Raw genomic sequence first — 19,987 nt, 5'->3', positions numbered from 1 at the left:
TCGCGCACACAAATATGAGTTGGGAAGCCATTTGATTAAATGCCGCCAGTAAAAAGCAAAGAATAGCAATGCTCGGGCAAACCGCTATAGAGCTGATGTCACGACAGAGTTAGAGCCGGTGAATGTGGTTTACAGGTTTCATAGAAAGAGAACGATGTGCACCAAACGAGTCGCTGTAGAAACTGAATATTCAATGGTTGAAGTGCGCTCAACACGAGAGACAACGCAATGACATGTGAAATAAAACGTCCTCATGTATTAAAGAAGAGTGGCTTGATTAAGTGCTGGAAATAGCGGAGGATGGGTAACAAAACTCTGAAACATGTACAGTCACACACAAGAGTATTGTACAAACTGTACTTCATAACGATGTTTAGACAGCTATAGAAGAATTCATATGTTCACTTTTTTTATATTTAACTTACAGATTTAACTTATTCTATTCTATCAGTTTAAATAGTTTGTTTAGATAATATATTATGTTAGGCCTATATTATAGACTCAAAAACAAGGTCAATTATTTATCAGGTTTTTGACTTTGAGTCTCTTGCTCATCAAGGCTGTATTCATTTCAATAATACAGAAAAACTGTGATATAGTGAAATATTATTGCAATATCTAATATTGGTTTCCTATTTTAATACCTATACTTTAAAATAGTATGTATTCCTGAGATCAAAGCTGAATTATCAGCATCATTACTCCAGTCTTCAGTGTCCCATGATCCTTCAGAAATCATTCTAATATACTGATTTATTATCAGCGTTGAAACTGTTGTGCTGCTTCATATTTATTTGGAACCCGTGTTTCTTTTTTCTTTGATTCTTTGATTAATAAAAAGTTTAAAAGAACAGCATTTATTCAAAATAGAAATATTTTCTAACAATAGAAGTCTTTACTATCAATTTTATCCATTTAACACATCCTTGCAGAATAAAGTTTATTTAACCTTCTTTAAACTTTAAAATTATCTTTAAAAAAGAAAAACATTTCTGACCCTAAACTTTTGAATAGTTTATATTGTAACAAAATCTCTATTTTGACTAAACTGTTCTTTTTAACTTTTTTTTTTTTTTTTTTTTAAATATCACAGGTCCCAAAAAACAGTATAAAAAAAACAAGCAGTACAACCGTTTCCAACATTGATTAAAAATCTGCATATTAGACTGACTTCTAAAGGATCATGTGACTCTGAATATTGTGCTTTGCTTCACAGGAATTAATTACATTTTAAAGTATATTAAAATAGAAAACATTTATTTTAAATTGCAATAATATTTCACATTGTGAAATAATATTCAGTATTTTTTTTTAAATCAAATAGATACAGTCTTGATGAGCATAAGAAACTTCTTTAAAAAACTTTATTGATCCAAACTTTTGAACTGCGGTGTATTGTTCAGTAAAAATGTTTTCTCAGGTAACCTAAAATGTACATCATTTAGTTACATCAAGGGTCAAATCAAATATAAATACCACATTAAAGTTCAAAGTTACACACTTGTTTGTGTGCATGCTGTACAGGTCTGGTATAAAGAATGCTTTTGCTCAGGTGACTGAAATGTCCGCCCAACAGAGAAAAGTTTTGCTCAGCAAGAAATAAAATTAGAGGGAACAATGCTCCCATAGGTCCTTAAATTTCATACAACTAAACTGAAGAGTTTAAGACCTTATACCATTTAAAGTATTTAAAACTGTCTTTAAGAAAAAAAAAATCAAATTGCCTTAAATAGATTTAAGAATTCTGCAGATACCTTGTAAATAGTCAAATAAAACTCTTTCCTTGATATTGGTGTATTGAAAGTGTTTTTGATTTACATTTATGGTCTTTATTTTATTTGGGCTAGTTAAATTAATTTTCGGGCTACCAAAATCTGAAGAGTACCTGCCCAAAGGGCTACCAGGGATTTAGAAATATTGCGAACCCTGATGACGCTTTCAATCAAATTATGTTCAGTTAAAATCTGTTTGCTATTGCCAGTGCAAACGGTTGATAAAGTTCTAGACTTCCTACACACACCCACACAGCAGGAGGATCTGCTCTGCCCTCTTGCACACCGACTTGTAAGGAATTTGATGATTCTTGTTCATTAACAGTTTCGTTAAAGATTCTTTGTTATTTTGATAAAGAAACAGGCAAACTATGAAGTATGAAGTACATTCATGAAGCTGTCAAATTATGAGCTTTTCAAATTTTATAAACAAATTGTATGTAATTCTTTGAAAGAATTCCCATTATTGTACACTACGGTTCAAGATTTTTTTCAGCAAGGATGCATAATATTGATCAAAAATGTTTATAGTGTTATACAAGAATTGTACTTTAAATGCTGTTGTTTAGAACTTTGTATTCAAAGAATCGTGAAGAAAATGCATATAATATAGTTTACAAAAAAATAAGCAGCACAACTATTTTCAATATTGATATGTTTATTAAACACAAAATCAACATATTAGAATGATTTCTGAAGACTGGAGTAATGATGCTGAAAATTCAGCTTTGCATCACAGGAATAAATTACGTTAAAATATACAACGTCACAGAATCACTTTTTTTGCACTTCCAATTTTTACTGAATTTCTAATCAAATAAGAGATTTCTTTCAAAAACAAAAAACCTTACCAACCCAAATCTTTTGAACAGTAGTGTGTGTTTTCTGTATGTCATACCACCAATAAATGCATTCACAGACTTAAATTGCAAGAAACAAATACTGAAAATCTTCAAAACATGCAGTGATCACAAAAAGCTCTGATGCCTATTCTGCATACTTTAGTACAACATTCTACCCACATCGGCAGAAGGACGCAAGCATTTTAAGCATTTGTTGAAAAGAACGTAAATAAATGGGAAAGTTTCTTCAAGCTTTATACAATATCCATAACTTATGAGACCATGGTTCTTGGCAAAACCTAGGAGGCCACCACCAGAAACATACCAAAACACACCATTCTGGTTGTACTTATAAATATGTCAAGAGATTACCCTTTCTGCATACTGACGTTTCAAGCCCAAGAAACTGGGAGGGGTCAAACAAATTCAGAATAGATAAATACGAAGGGCTGCCAAAAAGAGCTGACCCAAAAAGCAGGGTGAGTAAGGCAGCGAGGCCGGGCGTGGTCAAGCAGAGCCCATCTGCAGTAAGAGTAATTAAAAGCATACAGGAGCATTTGAATGTGCAGGGCTCTGGCGTGGCTGGAATTGTTGTGCTCTGGTCTCAGACTCTGGGAAGCATCTGTCTCAGGGTATGAGTGAGCGAGCGAAAGAGAAAGAGAGAAGCGAGGCCAAGACGAGAGGCTACGTCCAAACAAGTGACTCATTATAGGGCCCTATGAAATCAGTTTTATTTTTTCCCAAATTCCATTTTATTTTTTTTCTAAATTCCGTTTTTTACATTTTAATTTTTCTGGATTCCGTTTTTTTTTTTTCGTTTTAATTTTTCTGGACTCTTTTTTTTTTTTTATATGGTCAAATAAAATTGTATTAATCAAAAAGCATGTCTAATTAATTAAAATCATGAAACTTATACAATTTAATATTAATTTATTAAAAGTGTAACAAAAATGACATGTTTAGGGCCGTATGAAATGTTTTATTTTTTTCCTCACCTTTTGTTTTATGGTTACCAAATTCTATGTTTTAGCATGTCTAATTATTTGAACGCATGCAAACAATTTGTATTTATTCTTACAGTAGCCTTATGAAATGTTTTCCCCCTCAGAAATTCTGTGTTGTGTATTTAAATGTTACTGGTTATCAGATGAAGTCAAAACATTGATTTCATTTATATTTTAATTAATGGCAAATAAAGGGGATTTGCTATTAAAATTAAAATATTTGGTGATTATTTCTTTAAAAAATAAAGTTTTATTATTTTTCAAAAGTAGTAGTTAGTAGTAGGCTAGTAGTATTACGTACATTCTACTAAATAATAGTAGGCCTAAGACAGCCTATTTCTGGCACAATGTCTTTAAGTTGAACCGAACTTTTATTTTGACGGGTTGCCGTGAATACCTTTAATGTTCTGTGTATATGATATGACACTAGTTTTACTCAAATGAAATGGTAAAATGCTCATAAAGTGCCTCTCAGATCAGTTCATGTATTCATGTCCTCATTGAGACGGCAGACGCTGAAATCACCGCGAGCTCCACGCGCACTGTATGTAACGTTAGTAAACAAAACCGCGCGTCTGCTCCATTCATACAGACGCGCAGTACATGCAGGATTCATATTTAAATCGACTTTTGCGGCTTAATATTTACAGATACTAGTCCATATCGCGATTTGATTTAAGTGTAATGACCTACTTTTGATTAATTCATCCAAACTTTGACAAATTCCGTGACATTCCGCGTTAAAATGTAAATTAAGTTATGACTGGATTCCGCGATTCCGTCCACGTTTTCTGCATCGCGGAAATCATAGGGCCCTACTCTCATTACCTCATCTCTGCGCTGCGAGTGCTACACTTCCAGCAAGAGGGAAGACGAGAGTGAGGAGGGACACTTTCTTTATTACATACAACGACATGTCTAGTGGCTGCAGACAGGTTTAGGGCTAGTAACCCTAAACTTAAGCCAGGCTCACACTGTGCGATTTTTAATAGTCTTTTGCGATTGCTGCTTGTCACACTGTACGAACATGATCCCCATGTCAGACTGTAGGATCTCAGTTGTCTTAATGTCAGACTGTACGACAGTCAAGACGCGACAAAAACGGACGTACTCAAGAAGACTTGTCCGGAGTTTTACGTCATCAATACGTGACCCGCGTTCTCTCGCTGTAATGGTAGCTAGCAAACAACAGCAACGTGTAGCGTTAGTTTTATTAATTACATGCCTTGATGTTAAAAAAAAAAAAAAAACGAAAAAGACGACGTGTGTGGAGCAAGTCATGGCTGGGCAAAGGACTTTATGGACTTCCAGTTCTACAGAGCGAACTTGAGGTAATTTTGTTATTCGAGTTTAAACATCCTGCCCCTTAATAAATAAACTTTAAGTAAACTTTACGTTGTACATATATTGTTTTTTACAAATAATGAATGGTTTGAAGTTGTCGCGCTAATTGCGTCATCAAGTTCAGTGCTCCTATTGGTTCTTGGTTTGACGGTCGTCGTAGGATATGTCACACTGCAGGAAACTTGAGGAAAGTGTCTGAAATCTTCTGACACTGCCAGAATTTAATCGGAGGAAAAAATTGATCGCAACGGCCATTAATCGGCTGTCGGTGAACATGTCAAACCAGCGATCTAGACAACCGATTTTAGCCTAGGATTATAGGAATCTTTTAGGATGTTAGGATTTTCAAAATTTGTCTCAGACGAACAAATCGTGGCCAAAATCGCACAGTGTGAGCCGGGCTTTACATGAAAACAATAGGATGACTTGGTGAAATCAACAACACTGGCTCAAATTCCTACGTCCTTAAACCAAGTGCTCTTATGGAAAATTTTCTGACGGGAAAACACAAAAATGATAGCGTTCTATACATTACAGGTGAAACTTTAGCCATTAACATAGACGGCGAGGCACTGAGACTCCTGACAACAATAACATACAGTGTGTAAAGTCCAAAACGGCACGTTCTGCGATTACACAGCTCATGTACTGCACTACATATGACCAGGGTCAGTAGGTTCACACACACAAAAAACATAGCATATTTATTTGCTTGTGTTTTCAGGTCACATGTAGGGGTGAAAAGCTAAAGGATAATAAACATGCTGTTCAGATAAACACAGAACATGGCATAAATAGTTTGTACAATATATTGGTCTATCACTATCATTCCCAAAGTTCACTCCAAAAAAATTCAAGTTTGTTCATTTCTTTACTCTCCATGTTGTTCCAAACTCAGATTTTAGGGGAGATGTTTGGCAAAATTTTGAACTATTCCACGCAACTAAAATGAATGATGACCAGGCACTGACAAGCCCAAACAAAAGATTTAAAAAAAAATTAAAAAAATCATAAAGTGGACCATTAGACTTATGTTGTATAATCAAAGGCTTTGGGCCTTATGATTTAAAAAAATCATGCAGTTATTCACTAATAATCTCTGCTTCAACAGATCTTTATATAAATACAGCACATCAAAATGTTGAACATCAAAGATGCCAGACGTTACAAGTTCTTCTCATAACTGATCATGCTGTGAAAAATATAAATAGGCATCTAGACAAATACATGAATACGTGCCTGAATATAAATCCACAGTCGATATTTGAGAGCTGATGGAGACGATATTACAAAGATTTCAGTCGGCTCAAACAAAATTATCATACGAAGACTGGAAATATAGTGCATGGAAAAGAATTGCATGAATATCCTGTCAAACATCTTTTGAGATCTACAGAAGACAAAGTCGTAAAGGTTTAGGACAACATGAGGGTGATGCATCACTTTAAATGTATTGGTAAAAAAGCTAGCAATAGTGTGTGGTGCTGGGGCTGTGATGGTCCCCACAAATATTTACAACAGGTATTTTGTAATGTACAATGATGTGGGGCTGAAACAACTCAAGTTTATAAAGAATCAATTAAACCGATCTGTACAAGTAGATGAAACCACAAAATACCAGTTAATCATGATGTTACGCACACAACCTGCTCTGAACACATATGAGCTCCTTGAACTTATATATTGACAGCTACAAAAAACAATAAGCCCTCAAAGCTGTTGTCGTTCCATCCTGTGTGTGTGTGAGAGAGAGAGAGCGAGAGAGAGAGTTTGTTTGCCTCTCTTTCCAAATGAATCATAGTCATTTCAGCTCCGTGGAACTTTGACCAATGAGAGGACAGTTTACTCGCACGTGACTTGTATTAACAATTTTGGTCCGTTTAGAAACTTTGCCGTGTGAAAGCGAACCGCACCAAGAATAAAAAGCAACATTGTAATAATTTTAATCCCCGTTTCGGAACAAAGCAATCGATTTACATGTGTCAAAACACCCTTACATAACCAAAAAAATAACCACTTTAACTGATACATTGCATTTAAATCTTTTATCACTTCATTTGCCTATACAGCAAGAAAAACTAACCCTTGCACTTAAATACACTCAGAACTTTGAAGAAAAAAAAAAAAAAAAACTAATTCAGCCACAAAATAAGAAACAAATCTACTTAGAGGATCATATACAAAGTCTTGTGATAGTCAAATGTTTTTGAACAGCCACAGAGAACCTGTTGCACTACAGAGGACCTAAACTAGAGGAGTTGGCAGATAAACAATATCATACAATAACGATTAAAAAATAAAAAAAAATTGACAACGATGCCACGCTCTGGACATATGTATTTGATTTAGATTATTCTAGCTGCAGAAATAAGCATGACAGCCATTCAGTACATGCTGCTAGTAAGTCTGCATGTTCTGTGTGTCTGTGTGAATGAGTGGCACAGTTCCATCTACAACACAATCTCAAACACATGTAACGCTCAGTGTTTTCATTGTCTGCTGTCTCAATATATGAGGACATAAACTTCCTCTCCAGAGCTGCTCTGAGAGTCACTTCACAAGCTTTTCACCATTTAATTTGAGAAAAACGGTCAAATACACACTGAAACTCAAATCTTCAAAGCAACCCGCCAAATTAAAAGTTTGGTATTAACTTGAAGAAATTATAACAGAAAAATATTACGGTTGTATACTAAAAAATGTACTTCTAAAAGTATTAACAATATTTTTAAGCTGGGGTCGACAATATAATTGGCCCGGTGGCCCGGACGTAGCTACTTTTAAAACCGTCAGGGCCACCAGATCGCTCCAACTACTAGCCCGGTGGGGCCAGTAAAAATAATGCCTCGATTAAAAAAAAAAGAGTCTAATTTCACATTAATTACCTGTGGTTCTGTGTTTTGATTTCTGTTTAATCGTCTCGGTAACCACCGCTAACACGTTACGTGATCCCGACAGCCTTACGCTCCGTCGGTTACGCGCGCAAACTGCACACTGCTGCTCAGCACCTACCTATAGCTACTATTAAGCTAGGCTACATGTTTCTGAAACCCACATCACCCGGCCAAACGCCGGGTAAAAAAAGAGAAGGCAAGGAAGAGAAAATCACCAGAGGAATTGAGGGAAAGCGAAAGGGAATACGAAAAGAAAAGGCAGAGAAAGTTTCAGCCCCAGTGGCGAGACCGCTGGAATTGGCCGGGCTTAGGGGTGTGCGATATGACGGTTTTTGATCGTGGACGATAAAAATGTCTCCACGATCTGCTTTTGAAGAAATATCGTAGTATCGTGCTACAGCACACATTCTGTCAAATACAGTTCTGGCTCCTCCGTCTATATATACTGTACAACACGACATACAGCAGTAGAGTTACTCTGACAGGACACTGCACTTATTCGCGATCGCAGAAGTACATTATTTGCACACAACCCTTGCTGGTTAAATGTTTAATTCGCGCGCTGGTCTGACGTGCGCTTTTTCTGAGCACATACACCTGAAGCACGCGCGCTAAAAAGCCTGTCTAACAGCGCCTGATTACTCAACTAAGTTATATTTTGCGCTAATACTGTCAAAACACACAAGGTTTACATACAGACTCCGTTGGTTATCTCTAAAATGAAAGTAAATAGTTAAGAGAGAAACGGATGCGTGCCTGTGTATTAGATGCGTGCAGCTCTTAAAGGGACAGGACACTAAACATGCTGTCGACTGTCATTAAAGGGATAGTTCACCCTAAAATTTAATTTCTGTCATTATTTACTCACGCACATGTTGTCCCAAACCTCTATTAATTTCTTGTGCTGAGCCCAAAATAAGATATTTTGAAGAATGAGGGTAACCAAACAGTTGCTGGTCCACATTGACTTTGATAGCAGGAAAGAAAAATCAAATGGAAGTCACTGAGGACCAGCAACTGTTTTCCACCTTCTTCAAAATAGCATTTATGTTCAGCAGAAGAAAGACACTCATTCAGGTTTAAAACAACTTTTGAGTAAATGATGGTATAAAAATAAAACATTATGACAGAATTGACAGACAGATGACAGAATATTTATTTTTGGGGGAACTATTCATTTAACGTTAATAAAACCACAAACGCAAAGAGAAAAATCACTCACTATTCTTGACTGAAAATCTTTAAGTCAGTTGCTTTAGGAATCAGTCTATCTAGTGTTTTATTTTTATATTTGTTCATTCAATTTCATTGAATGCTCTGCTAAATACACCTATTGTACCTGAAAATAAAGCACTGTTTGTTTTATTTGTATATTATGTGTATTTGTAATTTGTATCTTTGTTCTTATTAAAAAATAAGAAAGATAGAATGATGACAAAGATTTTTATCTTCGCCCACTTTGACCTAAATATCTGTCATGTCTTTTTTTTGTTTTTTGTTACCTTGAAAGGCTTTGTCTTTCTAGTTTGGCTGTAATGCTCAGACAGCTTGTAAAACCAACATGACAAAGAATCGTGATAAAATCGTGAATCGTGATATTTCTAAAAAAAATCGTGATATGATATTTTTCCCATATCGTCCACCCCTAGCTGGGCTACGATCAAGAAAAAAAAGAGGTTTACTGTGAGCTCTGCAGATCAATGCCCACATATGCAGACAAGTAAGTTAGAGAAAAGTTAACGTGGATGAAACCTATGGTATGAACATAATATAATGAATTGCTGTGTGACTACGGAGAATGAATCCTATGCAATAGGTTTATTTGCACTTGTTTCATGTTTTTGCACAGTTTTGCTGCACTTTGCACTAAACCTACCTTAAAAAAAATAAATGTTATTCATGTTGTTCAAGCAAACTGTTCTTTTTCGTGATTATTGGGATCAATACCTGACGCGTTGACCTGGGCCAGTGAACTTCAAAAGACACTGGCCCAGAGGGCCAGTGGCAAATTTCCCTTATTGTCTACCCCTGTTAAGGAATTTCATACAACTAATATATATTCTTTCGACCACGTTTTAATATGGATCTGTTGTGCAGCAACTTATTTGACAAAAAAAAAGAAAAAAAAAAGAGGTCCTGCTTTGTTGTAAATTGTTATTTTTTTATTTTAATACATTTTAAAGACTAATTAAATTGTTAAAGTTCATTAGACACATTTGAAGACATTTGATCAATCATAATACAAAGAATTTATTTAGGGTAAATAAAATGGATTTTATGGGGCCCTAAATTAAAAGGTATATTTCTCTGTGGAGTTTAATTGTGAACAAACAAGTTTTGTTCACATCCACTCTCAAGATCTAACAAACACATAATTCTTCCCTAATTAACATGATAAAGATCGATATTGTATGATATGGAAAAAGTATCATGATAATTTTGGTCACGTCAGCCAGCCCCTATTGGCAGGTTCGTTGCTATGATTATATCTACAGTTTTCCCCAAAGACAGGGAGTTAACATGTAGCAACTGTATAGTTGACTCCCTCTCCAGACAGCAATATGCAATTAATTAGGAAACACATGCTGTGTCATAGGCCACAGTCATGTAAATTGTGTGCTGTTCATTAAATATGTGATGGGAATATACCATACAAACCAACAAATGCTTGCAAGAAACACCCTTTTATCATAGTTATCATAAGGCAAAAAACTCTACAGTATAACATAGTTCTTAAAAAAAAGGATTCAGTAAACAAGGTCAAACTTAGTAAATGTAAAACTTTAACGCTACGGTGTTTTCTGTTCTCATAAGAAAAAGCATTTTAGCATGAGGGCAGAAAAGGGCAATTGTCTGCTACAAGCATGCTGCTCTTTTCATCTGACATTTGTCTGACTCTGATATTTATTTAACAGTCTCTGAATGAACCCACAATATTACTTATGTGCCTGTACATGTAGAACATATAAAGGCTTTCCAGAAGCAGACCAATCATTTTAAAAACTTCACACTCACATGGAGTCATCAAAACGGAGTTCAACTACAAAATGTATATTAATAATAGAATTTTCCATGTCATTTTAACATTATAGCTTGCAATAGAGAGAGAACAATCTGAATGTCACAATTTAAAGTAACACAAATAAGCTACAAGACTGAACTTGGTTATGCAAATGTATGACTGCAAACAACTGCGGAATTCCATGTAGAACTAAAACAAGCAAGGAGAATGTCAAGAATTTAAATAGAACTAAAAATGCATTCAGTTGCTCTGTAATCTCATGGATGTAACAATTTAACACATGTTCCAGCATCCAGGTCAGATTGAGTATTTTGATTCAGCTATACTCTTGGTTTAATGACTACACTAAATATCTTTAGAATTATGTGTATAAGAAACAAGTCTAATTTTAGTTCATATGGCAGACTGACTCATGACGCATGGTGACCTAACAGGAACTGGAAGCAGAATGCTGGAATTTGAGGGAGTCCTACCTGAGCCTGTCATCATCCCTGTCTACCTGAAATACTGACTTTAATACCCCTCCCCCTGAATTCCAAACAAATACCAACAACACAATGGGGGGGCACCCATTACAAGTTATAAAAGGCAACAGACACACCCCTGTACTCCAGACAGAGGGTTGGGGGGGGAATCACATGCTGATCTGAAATGCAATAGCGTATATGTTTGCAAGCCTGTTGGCCCCCGAGAATTCAATTTGACATCAGTCATTTACTTTAATAAAGGCCTATGATTTATCTGCACCCAACAAAACATACATTTTTAAACAAGACTGCATGCTTGGTAGTGGAGCAACTATTTAGAGGTGAGTGATGTACTGGTATACCCAATAAACCTGCAGAAATTTGATAGAGATCGCAGTTATGTTCACATGATACGCGTCGCCATTAAAGCTTATCATCTGCACTTTTTAAGACTTGTCAGTTTAAGTCACGATAACATGCAAGCGGTGACCTTTTCTTCAATTTTGTGACATACATCTGAGTAAAATGATTATCAAAAATGAAAAAAATAAAAAATGTAGAATGGGACTTGTTTCTTTGCATCAGTTATTAATTGGATTTTGAGATGTAGGTATTGTGTAAAGTACTGTGACCAGTGCAGTAATAACCTGCACCTGCTTATTACTGCACTGGTCACAGTACTTTACACGCATGCATTTGCACTACTCATATTTTGCACAGACTGCACATTGTTAAAGTTATTACACTATAAACTGTCTAAAGTTGTCACTGTACAAGCACAGTAAACTATTTCTATAAAATATTGCACTACTGCTATTTTGCATAGAATACATTGTTCTATCAATACTTTGCACACTCATCCAGCTGTATTATTTATTACCACTGTTCTCACGTTTCTGCTGTTCATAATGTGTATAATCTGTAATCTATATAATCTACATTGCTCTGTTCATAATGTACATACAATCCCTACATTGCATTCCTATTTATATTCTGTATATACTCTGCTCAGTACTGTATATAGCAATTCCACTGTATATTCTGTAAATCATATCTTCACTTACTCTGCACTTATATGTATATAAAACACTATATTCTTGCATTTCTGGTTAGATGCCAACTGCATTTCATTAGCTCTGTACTTGTACTCTGCATAAATGACAATAAAGTTGAATCTATCTAATCTAATCTAATTGCATTTAATAGTGGAAGCAGATGAACAAAATATTGCAGGGTCAGAGTAAAACCAGACTAAATGATTGGAAAAGTCCTGAAATCATCACCAGTCACCAGACAGAAGCCTGTAGTTTTCACCAAAAGATCCATTTCGATTAAACATAAGGTCAAAGCATCTTACCAAAAAATAAAAAATAAATAAATAAAAATCGAAAAAGAAACATGTGCATGGATGAAATGTTCACAATAAAATGCACTTAGAAAAAAAAATTGGTATTTGCATGCTACAGAGCAAGCTAAAAAAAAAACTTTACTTTTTTCATTTGTGTCTGTTCTATTGCTCATAAATAGTTTTAATTTAATTACAAACTATTTTCTTGTCTTCAGTTTGAGAACATATTTATGTTAGTCTAGTATTTGTTTTTGCTGTGATATCAAAAGTGGCATTACGAATAATTTCAATTCCACCTAAAATATTGATAATCGCAACATTCTTATATACAAAAACAACTGTATTGAGATATAATGTAATGAAATAAAGTTACTAATATCGTGATTACTTTCGGTCATATCACCCACCCCAACAACTACGCATTAATTTTTCATCCTGCAATTCTTGTCTGCAAACTGCCTGTTGTGTGTCAACAAAGGTGAATCCTGTTTGACATTCACAAAATAAAATGGAAGTACACACTTGATTCTATAAGTAGCTGCAATTTTAGAAAAACTTCCTTAGTGGGATTGAGAATTAAACATCTACAGGACCCAACAGGTGCATCTTGATGTATGACGACAAGTCGCCCTGAAACCCAGCGCCACACTTCATTATCATAATAGCAAATGATAGTCCCACTGACACAGAGGAAGAAAATGTATAAACTTAAATATTGCTGTTTTAACATATGCGTCCCGTGAATTCTCAGAAGCTGCAGTGGAGATATATTTACTTAAGCCCGAGTGCTAGTGCTGACACTCAGGTTAATGTGAACGTTGTAACATATTGCATCTACACTCATAAATAACACAAATGTCAAGATCCAAGCCAGAGCATAAGTTTACCAACACAGTGCAAAGGCCAGGCGAGGTACCGTCACGCAGATAAGCTTTACTAAACAGCTAATATTTCCAGCTAATATTTAGTTACGTACCAAGATCCACTTAGCTTCCCGGCTAGCGTTTCTACATTTCTAGATCCTTCAAAATGACTGTCAGGAAGACCTGACGTGTGGCGAGATAGACTTTAAAGGGCGTAGACTGGGGTGGAAAGTGGCTGAAGGCGGTGAAATGATTTCGGGATGGCTAACAAGCAGACGACGGCGTTGCCCCCTGATGTTCTCCTTAGGCCCAAATCGCAGCCTTCGCGTCTCTGAGCCCGTGCTAAGCTAAGCTAACTCGCCTGAATTTGAGCTATTTAGAAACGCAACTGGCAACGTGGGTAGTGAAATACGCAGCTGAAATGGCTGCTAACGGCGCTCCGCGCAAGAGTGTTGTTGTTTTAATGTTGCCAAGAATGGGACGTGATAAATCGGCCTCTTTAGATGAGGCGATTAATTCCAGGGTTTTGGTGGGTTGGGAATGAAGCCTATTAAGGCTAGCAGGAGTTAGCATGTGAGCTAACACACACACACACACTTTCCTGCTGACTGACTTACTCTCACCTCAGACACCTCATCCTCGTCGCTGCCGGATCCGGGGCCTGACGATAGCACCGCGGCCGCTGTGAGCTTGAAATCAAGTCTGTCTGTGTTGGGCCCGCCAGCCTCGCCGAACAAGCGGACTTTCTTGCCACCAACGCCGATCCCGAGGCCCCCAAGTCCGGCTCCTGGTGTAGCTCCAACCCCCATCCCTAGCGCAGGGGAACGCGGAGTCACCGAGTCAATCTCGTCCTCGAAGCTGTCCGTCAGCATTGCCGTCCCGGCTACTGCATCCTGCATACTTTCCTAAATAATACGTCTGTTTGTGAAGGTAATGTTGTCTCCTCACTTTCTCTGGGGTAATACTGTTATAAAATATTTACGTTTTACTTCAGAAAAATCCTCAAACTCTCCTGAAGCGAGAAGAGAATCTCTTTCCCCCAAGCCATTAACTTTCTAACAACCTACCCTGCTTCGTTCCATTTGTGTATTGTCCCGCCCCTGTTCAAAATATGCGAAGGCTATTGGGCGCGAGAGTTAAGTATTGGAACCCGATTGGTCACGACACTCGCTACTCGAGCGAAAGCACGCGACGTCAAGGTTGGTTTACAAGAGGGCTTTAAGATTAAACGCCAGGAAACATCATTTAGTAAAGACGATTGGACGTGGGCACGCTTGTCACAAATTCCCGCCCTCTCGATACGCCTACTTTTGTCTTTTTCGAGAAAGTAGAGGTTAATTTGTTTACAGAATCATATTTAGGAAGTTTTGTGAATTTTGGAGGTGTCATGTTTACAGTAATGCAATGCAAAATGCACCAGAATAGTCTGTCACTAACTGTCGAATTATTTTATAATAATTATTTTATATAATATATAATGTGTTGACAGTTAAAAGTCTGTCATCTCTGCGTCCGATATTTGGAAAAATGTATTATTTAACATGTTAGGACAACTGTGTCAATAACGTTTAGACGAGGGCGCGACCGACCTGGGTGAAGCAATACCCGGATTTCACTGAAATATTTAGTCATGGGACTTGTAGTTTATTTTGAAAAGTATCTAAAATTGTGCAAACATTATAAAATGTGGAGTAGAGATCAAAATATATTGTATCTAGTAGCAATACTGTACTTTCTTTCTGGGAGAATTTTATTTTGCATGAGAATACTTTTTTTTCCTATTCTTCAACATAGATATACTCAGCCTACCCTTTTTTGTTTTGGTATAGAAGCTGAGAGTCACTTTGATTCATAGAAGAAAAAAAAGATTTATGGCTTAAAACATTTATGCTATTGTGATTGAGTTCACTGAAAACTACTAGGGGAGAAATTCAAACTTTCTCCTGCATTAATATCTAAATTAAGATGATAATCAAAAGCTCAAAAAAAGCTTTCAGACTCAACTTTATTATTTGAAGCACTCTTTATTCAATAAATGTTGCTACATTTCAATATTCTAAAAAATACAATTTATTTTTACATGTGAGGTTATTTAGGTGATTTTTCGCACTGCAAATATTGGTGTTATAGGTGAATTCATAATGTCATTAAAGTTTGACATTTTGTTCAGACTCTTCACTTAAAAGTGACAAAAATATGAATACAAATACAACCTTAGATCAACATGCATGTATATACCATGATTATGGTATTGAAAAATCATGTAAATGTGTGCATTCATGTTCACGTACACTCAACATTGTGCAGACATATCCTTACAGCTTGTTTGACATTTAAACCATTTACAAACATTTTAAAATACAGGGACACATTTGTTCAATTTTAAGATTTGAACAGATCATTTTAAAGTTTAAAATGGGGAAAATTATGAGATAAAATTAAACCGGACACCTGATTAAACTGATTGCGCACATTGACCATGAAAGCTGAATATTATGAAAGCTTAATTACAAGGATGAACTCAAAAACGCAGAATGAGCTAGCGTTCTGACAGCCTGTATTACAGGAGCAAGAGTTTAGGCAACTAGTCATAAAGCAAAGTGGAGATAATTGTGTCTAAATCTGCAGAAATTAATGGTTCTGAAATGTTTCTCCCTCTATTCAAGCTGTACATCTTTCAGCACATATTCTTCCCACACATTTGACCAATTCATTTACATGACATTTCCAGTTCCTTGTAATTACAGGAAAAAGATTCTTTAAAACATTTTATAGGCTGCACTCATAAAGCAATTTTTAACAGACAAAATATTTAAGACCAGAGAATAACAAAGAATTTTTAGATTTTTATTCTTTTCCTTTTTTTTGTAAACGCTGACATTCCCAGCTTTTCCGTGGCTGTGGGAATCCTGTAATATTAATGGTCAACTTTTCACGTACAGAATAGTCTTCAGATCGCATCACAAACAATAATCTTTCAAACTACATATCTTGTTTGACAATTACTGAAGAGTTTAAAATAATGTTTTGTAAAAATTATGTTTTAATATTTACATTTACATTTATTCATTTAGCTGACGCTTTTATCCAAAGCGACTTACAATTGCTATATATGTCAGAGGTCGCACGCCTCTGGAGCAACTAGGGGTGTGTCTTGCTCAGGGACACATTGGTGTCTCACAGTGGATTCGAACCCGGGTCTCTCACACCAAAGGCATGTGTCTTATCCACTGCGCCATCACCACCCCATATACAACGAAATGCATATGTACAAGCTAAATATAAAATCAGCTAAAAAAAATTCAATCACAAATTCATTTACGTGACCACACAAATCCAGATAAATGGATAAAATCACCAGATAAATAAAAAACCCAGATAAATCACCAGTTTCAACGATGTATATTTGTAGGCTAGAGGGTCCTCAAAAACTCCTTCACCTGAAAGAAAAAAAAAAAAGTGCAATGTAAAAATCAAGTCTAAACATGGCAGTTCTAAAACATTTTACTATGAGGCAAAACTCCTAACGTTGCCATTTGTCCAGACCCATATATACATACCTTATCAATGATACCTTCTTGCTTAATTCTGTCATTTTTAAAGTCCTCATTAACATCCAGGAGCAGTATTGGGAGGTCTTTAAGATACTCAAAATCCAACCTGTATATGACAAGAAACCCATTTAGATATTCAAACATCGAAAAACAGTTCAAATACAAGTTTCAGCACATAGTAAGTTGATCACTAACTTTGTGGTTCGATTGTACAGCCAACACTCATGCTTATAATGCAGCTTCTCCAGGTAATCCAGTGGAATCCCTTGTTCCTCCTCCCGTCCTCTGAACTGAAGACGCTGCATACACCTCTGCAGATCATGCGTTTAATCAATACATCATAAAATTCTCACATTTACATCACTCATATATTACTACAGGTGAACCATGCACCATGTAAGAAGCTGCGTGGTACCTCGGGATCAGCTCGAAGATAGATCATGGCATCAATTTCAATCTGGGACTCAAACTGAGTGAGGAGCCACGAATGCCAGTCTTGATAAATAGCCCACTCGGTCTCATTCAGATCTCCAGACTCAAAGAGGGTAGAGGCAAATACATATCTGGAGAATTAAAAATATAAGACTTTTTAGTAAGTTTTTTCTTCCCCGTTTAATGCCATATTTTCACTCTTTTCCAAATTGTTCAGACAATCTGTTTAATGTATGTACCGATCGCTGTAGACAGAGCGCTCAAAGAACTGGACCGGTTGCTCTGCCTGCTGAAGTTTGGCAGAAGGAGGCTGAAGCTGTGAACGGACACGACTCAAGCAGGCGTAGGTCTGGAAAGTGTAAGACCAGCGACTGGGCTTGTCATATAACATCTGCAGCAGGTTGCCTCCACTCTTCTGGGATGTGCTGAGCTCCTACAGGGATAGAAGCGGATGTGTTATTACAAATCACTCACATTAACATTTGACACAGAGTTTGAAGACACTTCCTTAATAAAATATCTTGTATACGGAGGGACATACTGTACCTCGTACTCGTTCTCTGTGGTTTGTACATTGCACCACTTCCCAATGGGCTCTGGTATGACCTCCCACTCCTCTGATGCCCGCTCCAACAAACGCACAAAAGTTGACTTCCCTGCCGCTGTTGCACAGATACAAATGTTTTAAAATACAAAACATCAATACAAACAATCATAATTTGTGTTCTGCATCATTATCAAAGATAAGTCATATATTTTTTTTTTATTTAACCTTTATTTAACCAGGAAGTCTCATTTAGATTTAAAATCTATTTTACAAGAGAGACCTGGCCAAGGTAGCAGCCATACAGTAAGACAATTATAAAATACAAGTACACATTACAACAATATTCAAACATATTCTCTCAACAAAAACAATCACAAGCTTCCAATACCATTCTCTTTATGATGCCTTTAAATTCACCAATAGACACACATTTATCTAGTTATATCCCTATCCCTACTAGATGTTTATGTCTGGCATAAATTGCCAGAAGCATGCTTAAAGTTTGACTTTTAATTAAAACATTATGGTACAAAATGTTTGTTATTGTGATTTTAAATCATAGTCTGGATGTCATAAAACACTGGTCTAAAACTCAATTCCTGGAGGGCCACAGCTCTCCACAGTTTAGCTCCAACCCTAATCAAACACACCTGATCCAGCTAATTAAGCTCTTCAGGATTAGCAGCTACTAGAAACTTCAATCAGGTGTGATTTGGGGCTGGTTGGAGCTAAACTCCCAGTAATCGAGTTTGAGACCACTGTCATACAACATCGTTTTAAAATATGTTTGCGATTCTATTACCAAACGTGTGGCAAGAAGACTAACTATTTAAAAACAATTCAGTCTAATAATAATAATAATAATTGATGGCTGTGAAGACTCGCTCAACAAAAGACCTAGTATTTGGCGCCAATAGCACTACTGTATTAATTTAACAATACAAAAACAGCTCTCAAGCATGTTACTTGATCATTAATTAAAATAAATGTGTTCGCAACACTTAGGTAATATATTAAGGGAGTTTTATTTTATGTTAATTATTTTGTTGAAATCAACTTACCAATGTTTCCCTCTATTGAGATCTTCAATGCCCTTTTTTCGAAACTGAGGTCAGCGTCAAAGCTTGAACAAAATCTCTTGGGAGGAGTAGCCATTGTTGTATCAAGTACTTAAATAAATAAACAAGCCACTGTATTATATACAATTTTTTAAAAGTCTCTAAAACCAGCTCAACGCTGCCGCGCGCCTAAACAATTTGAACTGGTTGAAATTCGCGGCAAGTCTACACATGGTCAGCGGCGGGGGGCGGGGCTCTAGTAAATTCATTGCGTGATTGGCCAAGCCTACAAAAGCCTCTGTTTCATTGGTTGACGTTGTCTGAGACGTTTCCTGTTCTTTATCGTGTAAATGTGGTGCAAGACAATGTTCATAAATCTTTCAGACATTTAAATTCAAGTAAATCTCCCAAGATTCACATGGTAAGTGATCGTAGATGCGGACGGAAATATTCAAACTGTTGACAGACTATGCCACAGTAAATATACAAGGTTAATTATTATTACTATAGCATTATTTAGTTACACGTGACTACAAATATGAAAACATAGTACAAATTATGCACAGTTAAACTTTTTTTTAAGTTGTTGGGAGCAAACAGGGTGTCCCGACACTGTAAACCTTTGCAAAAAAAAAAAACGAAGGAACTGAGCAGTCAGAAATGCATATTTGCAGTTGCCACTATATGCCTTTATATACTATAATGTAAATGTGATATAAATCAGTGTGGCCACTGGCCAGTAGTCTAGCTAACCAGCAGAGGGCAGCAGCTGACTACAGCAAAACCAATGTCAAGCAAAATGTTTTCCCGTACATTTATTCAACCACGTAAAATAAGCGA

At 36.3% G+C, this 19,987-nt stretch overlaps 2 protein-coding genes across 5 annotated transcripts in view; both read right to left on the bottom strand.

Annotated features, from left to right (window-relative positions):
• LOC306856328 (ankyrin repeat and KH domain-containing protein 1-like) overlaps nt 1-14,647 on the bottom strand; it is a 58,989-nt gene extending 44,342 nt beyond the window's left edge. For 2 of the 4 annotated variants that reach the window (XM_079395550.1, XM_079395552.1), the window contains exon 1: nt 14,174-14,583. In XM_079395550.1, coding sequence (XP_079251676.1) covers nt 14,174-14,455 — 282 coding nt within the window. In that variant the 5' untranslated portion in view covers nt 14,456-14,583. Of the gene's footprint in view, nt 1-14,173 lie in introns of all 4 variants that reach the window. The other 2 variants (XM_079395553.1, XM_079395551.1) reach the window with 2 other exon arrangements.
• A 923-nt stretch (nt 14,648-15,570) lies between these two features.
• LOC306855937 (deoxycytidine kinase 2-like) lies at nt 15,571-19,374 on the bottom strand. The gene is made up of 7 exons (XM_079394908.1): nt 19,151-19,374; nt 18,089-18,204; nt 17,782-17,975; nt 17,526-17,673; nt 17,306-17,421; nt 17,117-17,216; nt 15,571-16,996 (listed from the first exon to the last, which is right to left on the bottom strand). Exons 1-7 carry the CDS (start codon nt 19,242-19,244, stop codon nt 16,970-16,972), a joined length of 795 nt encoding a protein of 264 aa, XP_079251034.1. The 5' UTR covers nt 19,245-19,374; the 3' UTR covers nt 15,571-16,969.
• Nucleotides 19,375-19,987: the final 613 nt, after the last annotated feature.

The sequence above is a fragment of the Barbus barbus genome (assembly GCF_936440315.1).
Source record: "Barbus barbus genome assembly, chromosome: 36".
In the NCBI taxonomy this organism is placed as follows: Eukaryota; Metazoa; Chordata; class Actinopteri; order Cypriniformes; family Cyprinidae; genus Barbus; species Barbus barbus.
This window is presented reverse-complemented; position numbering and strand designations above follow the sequence as displayed.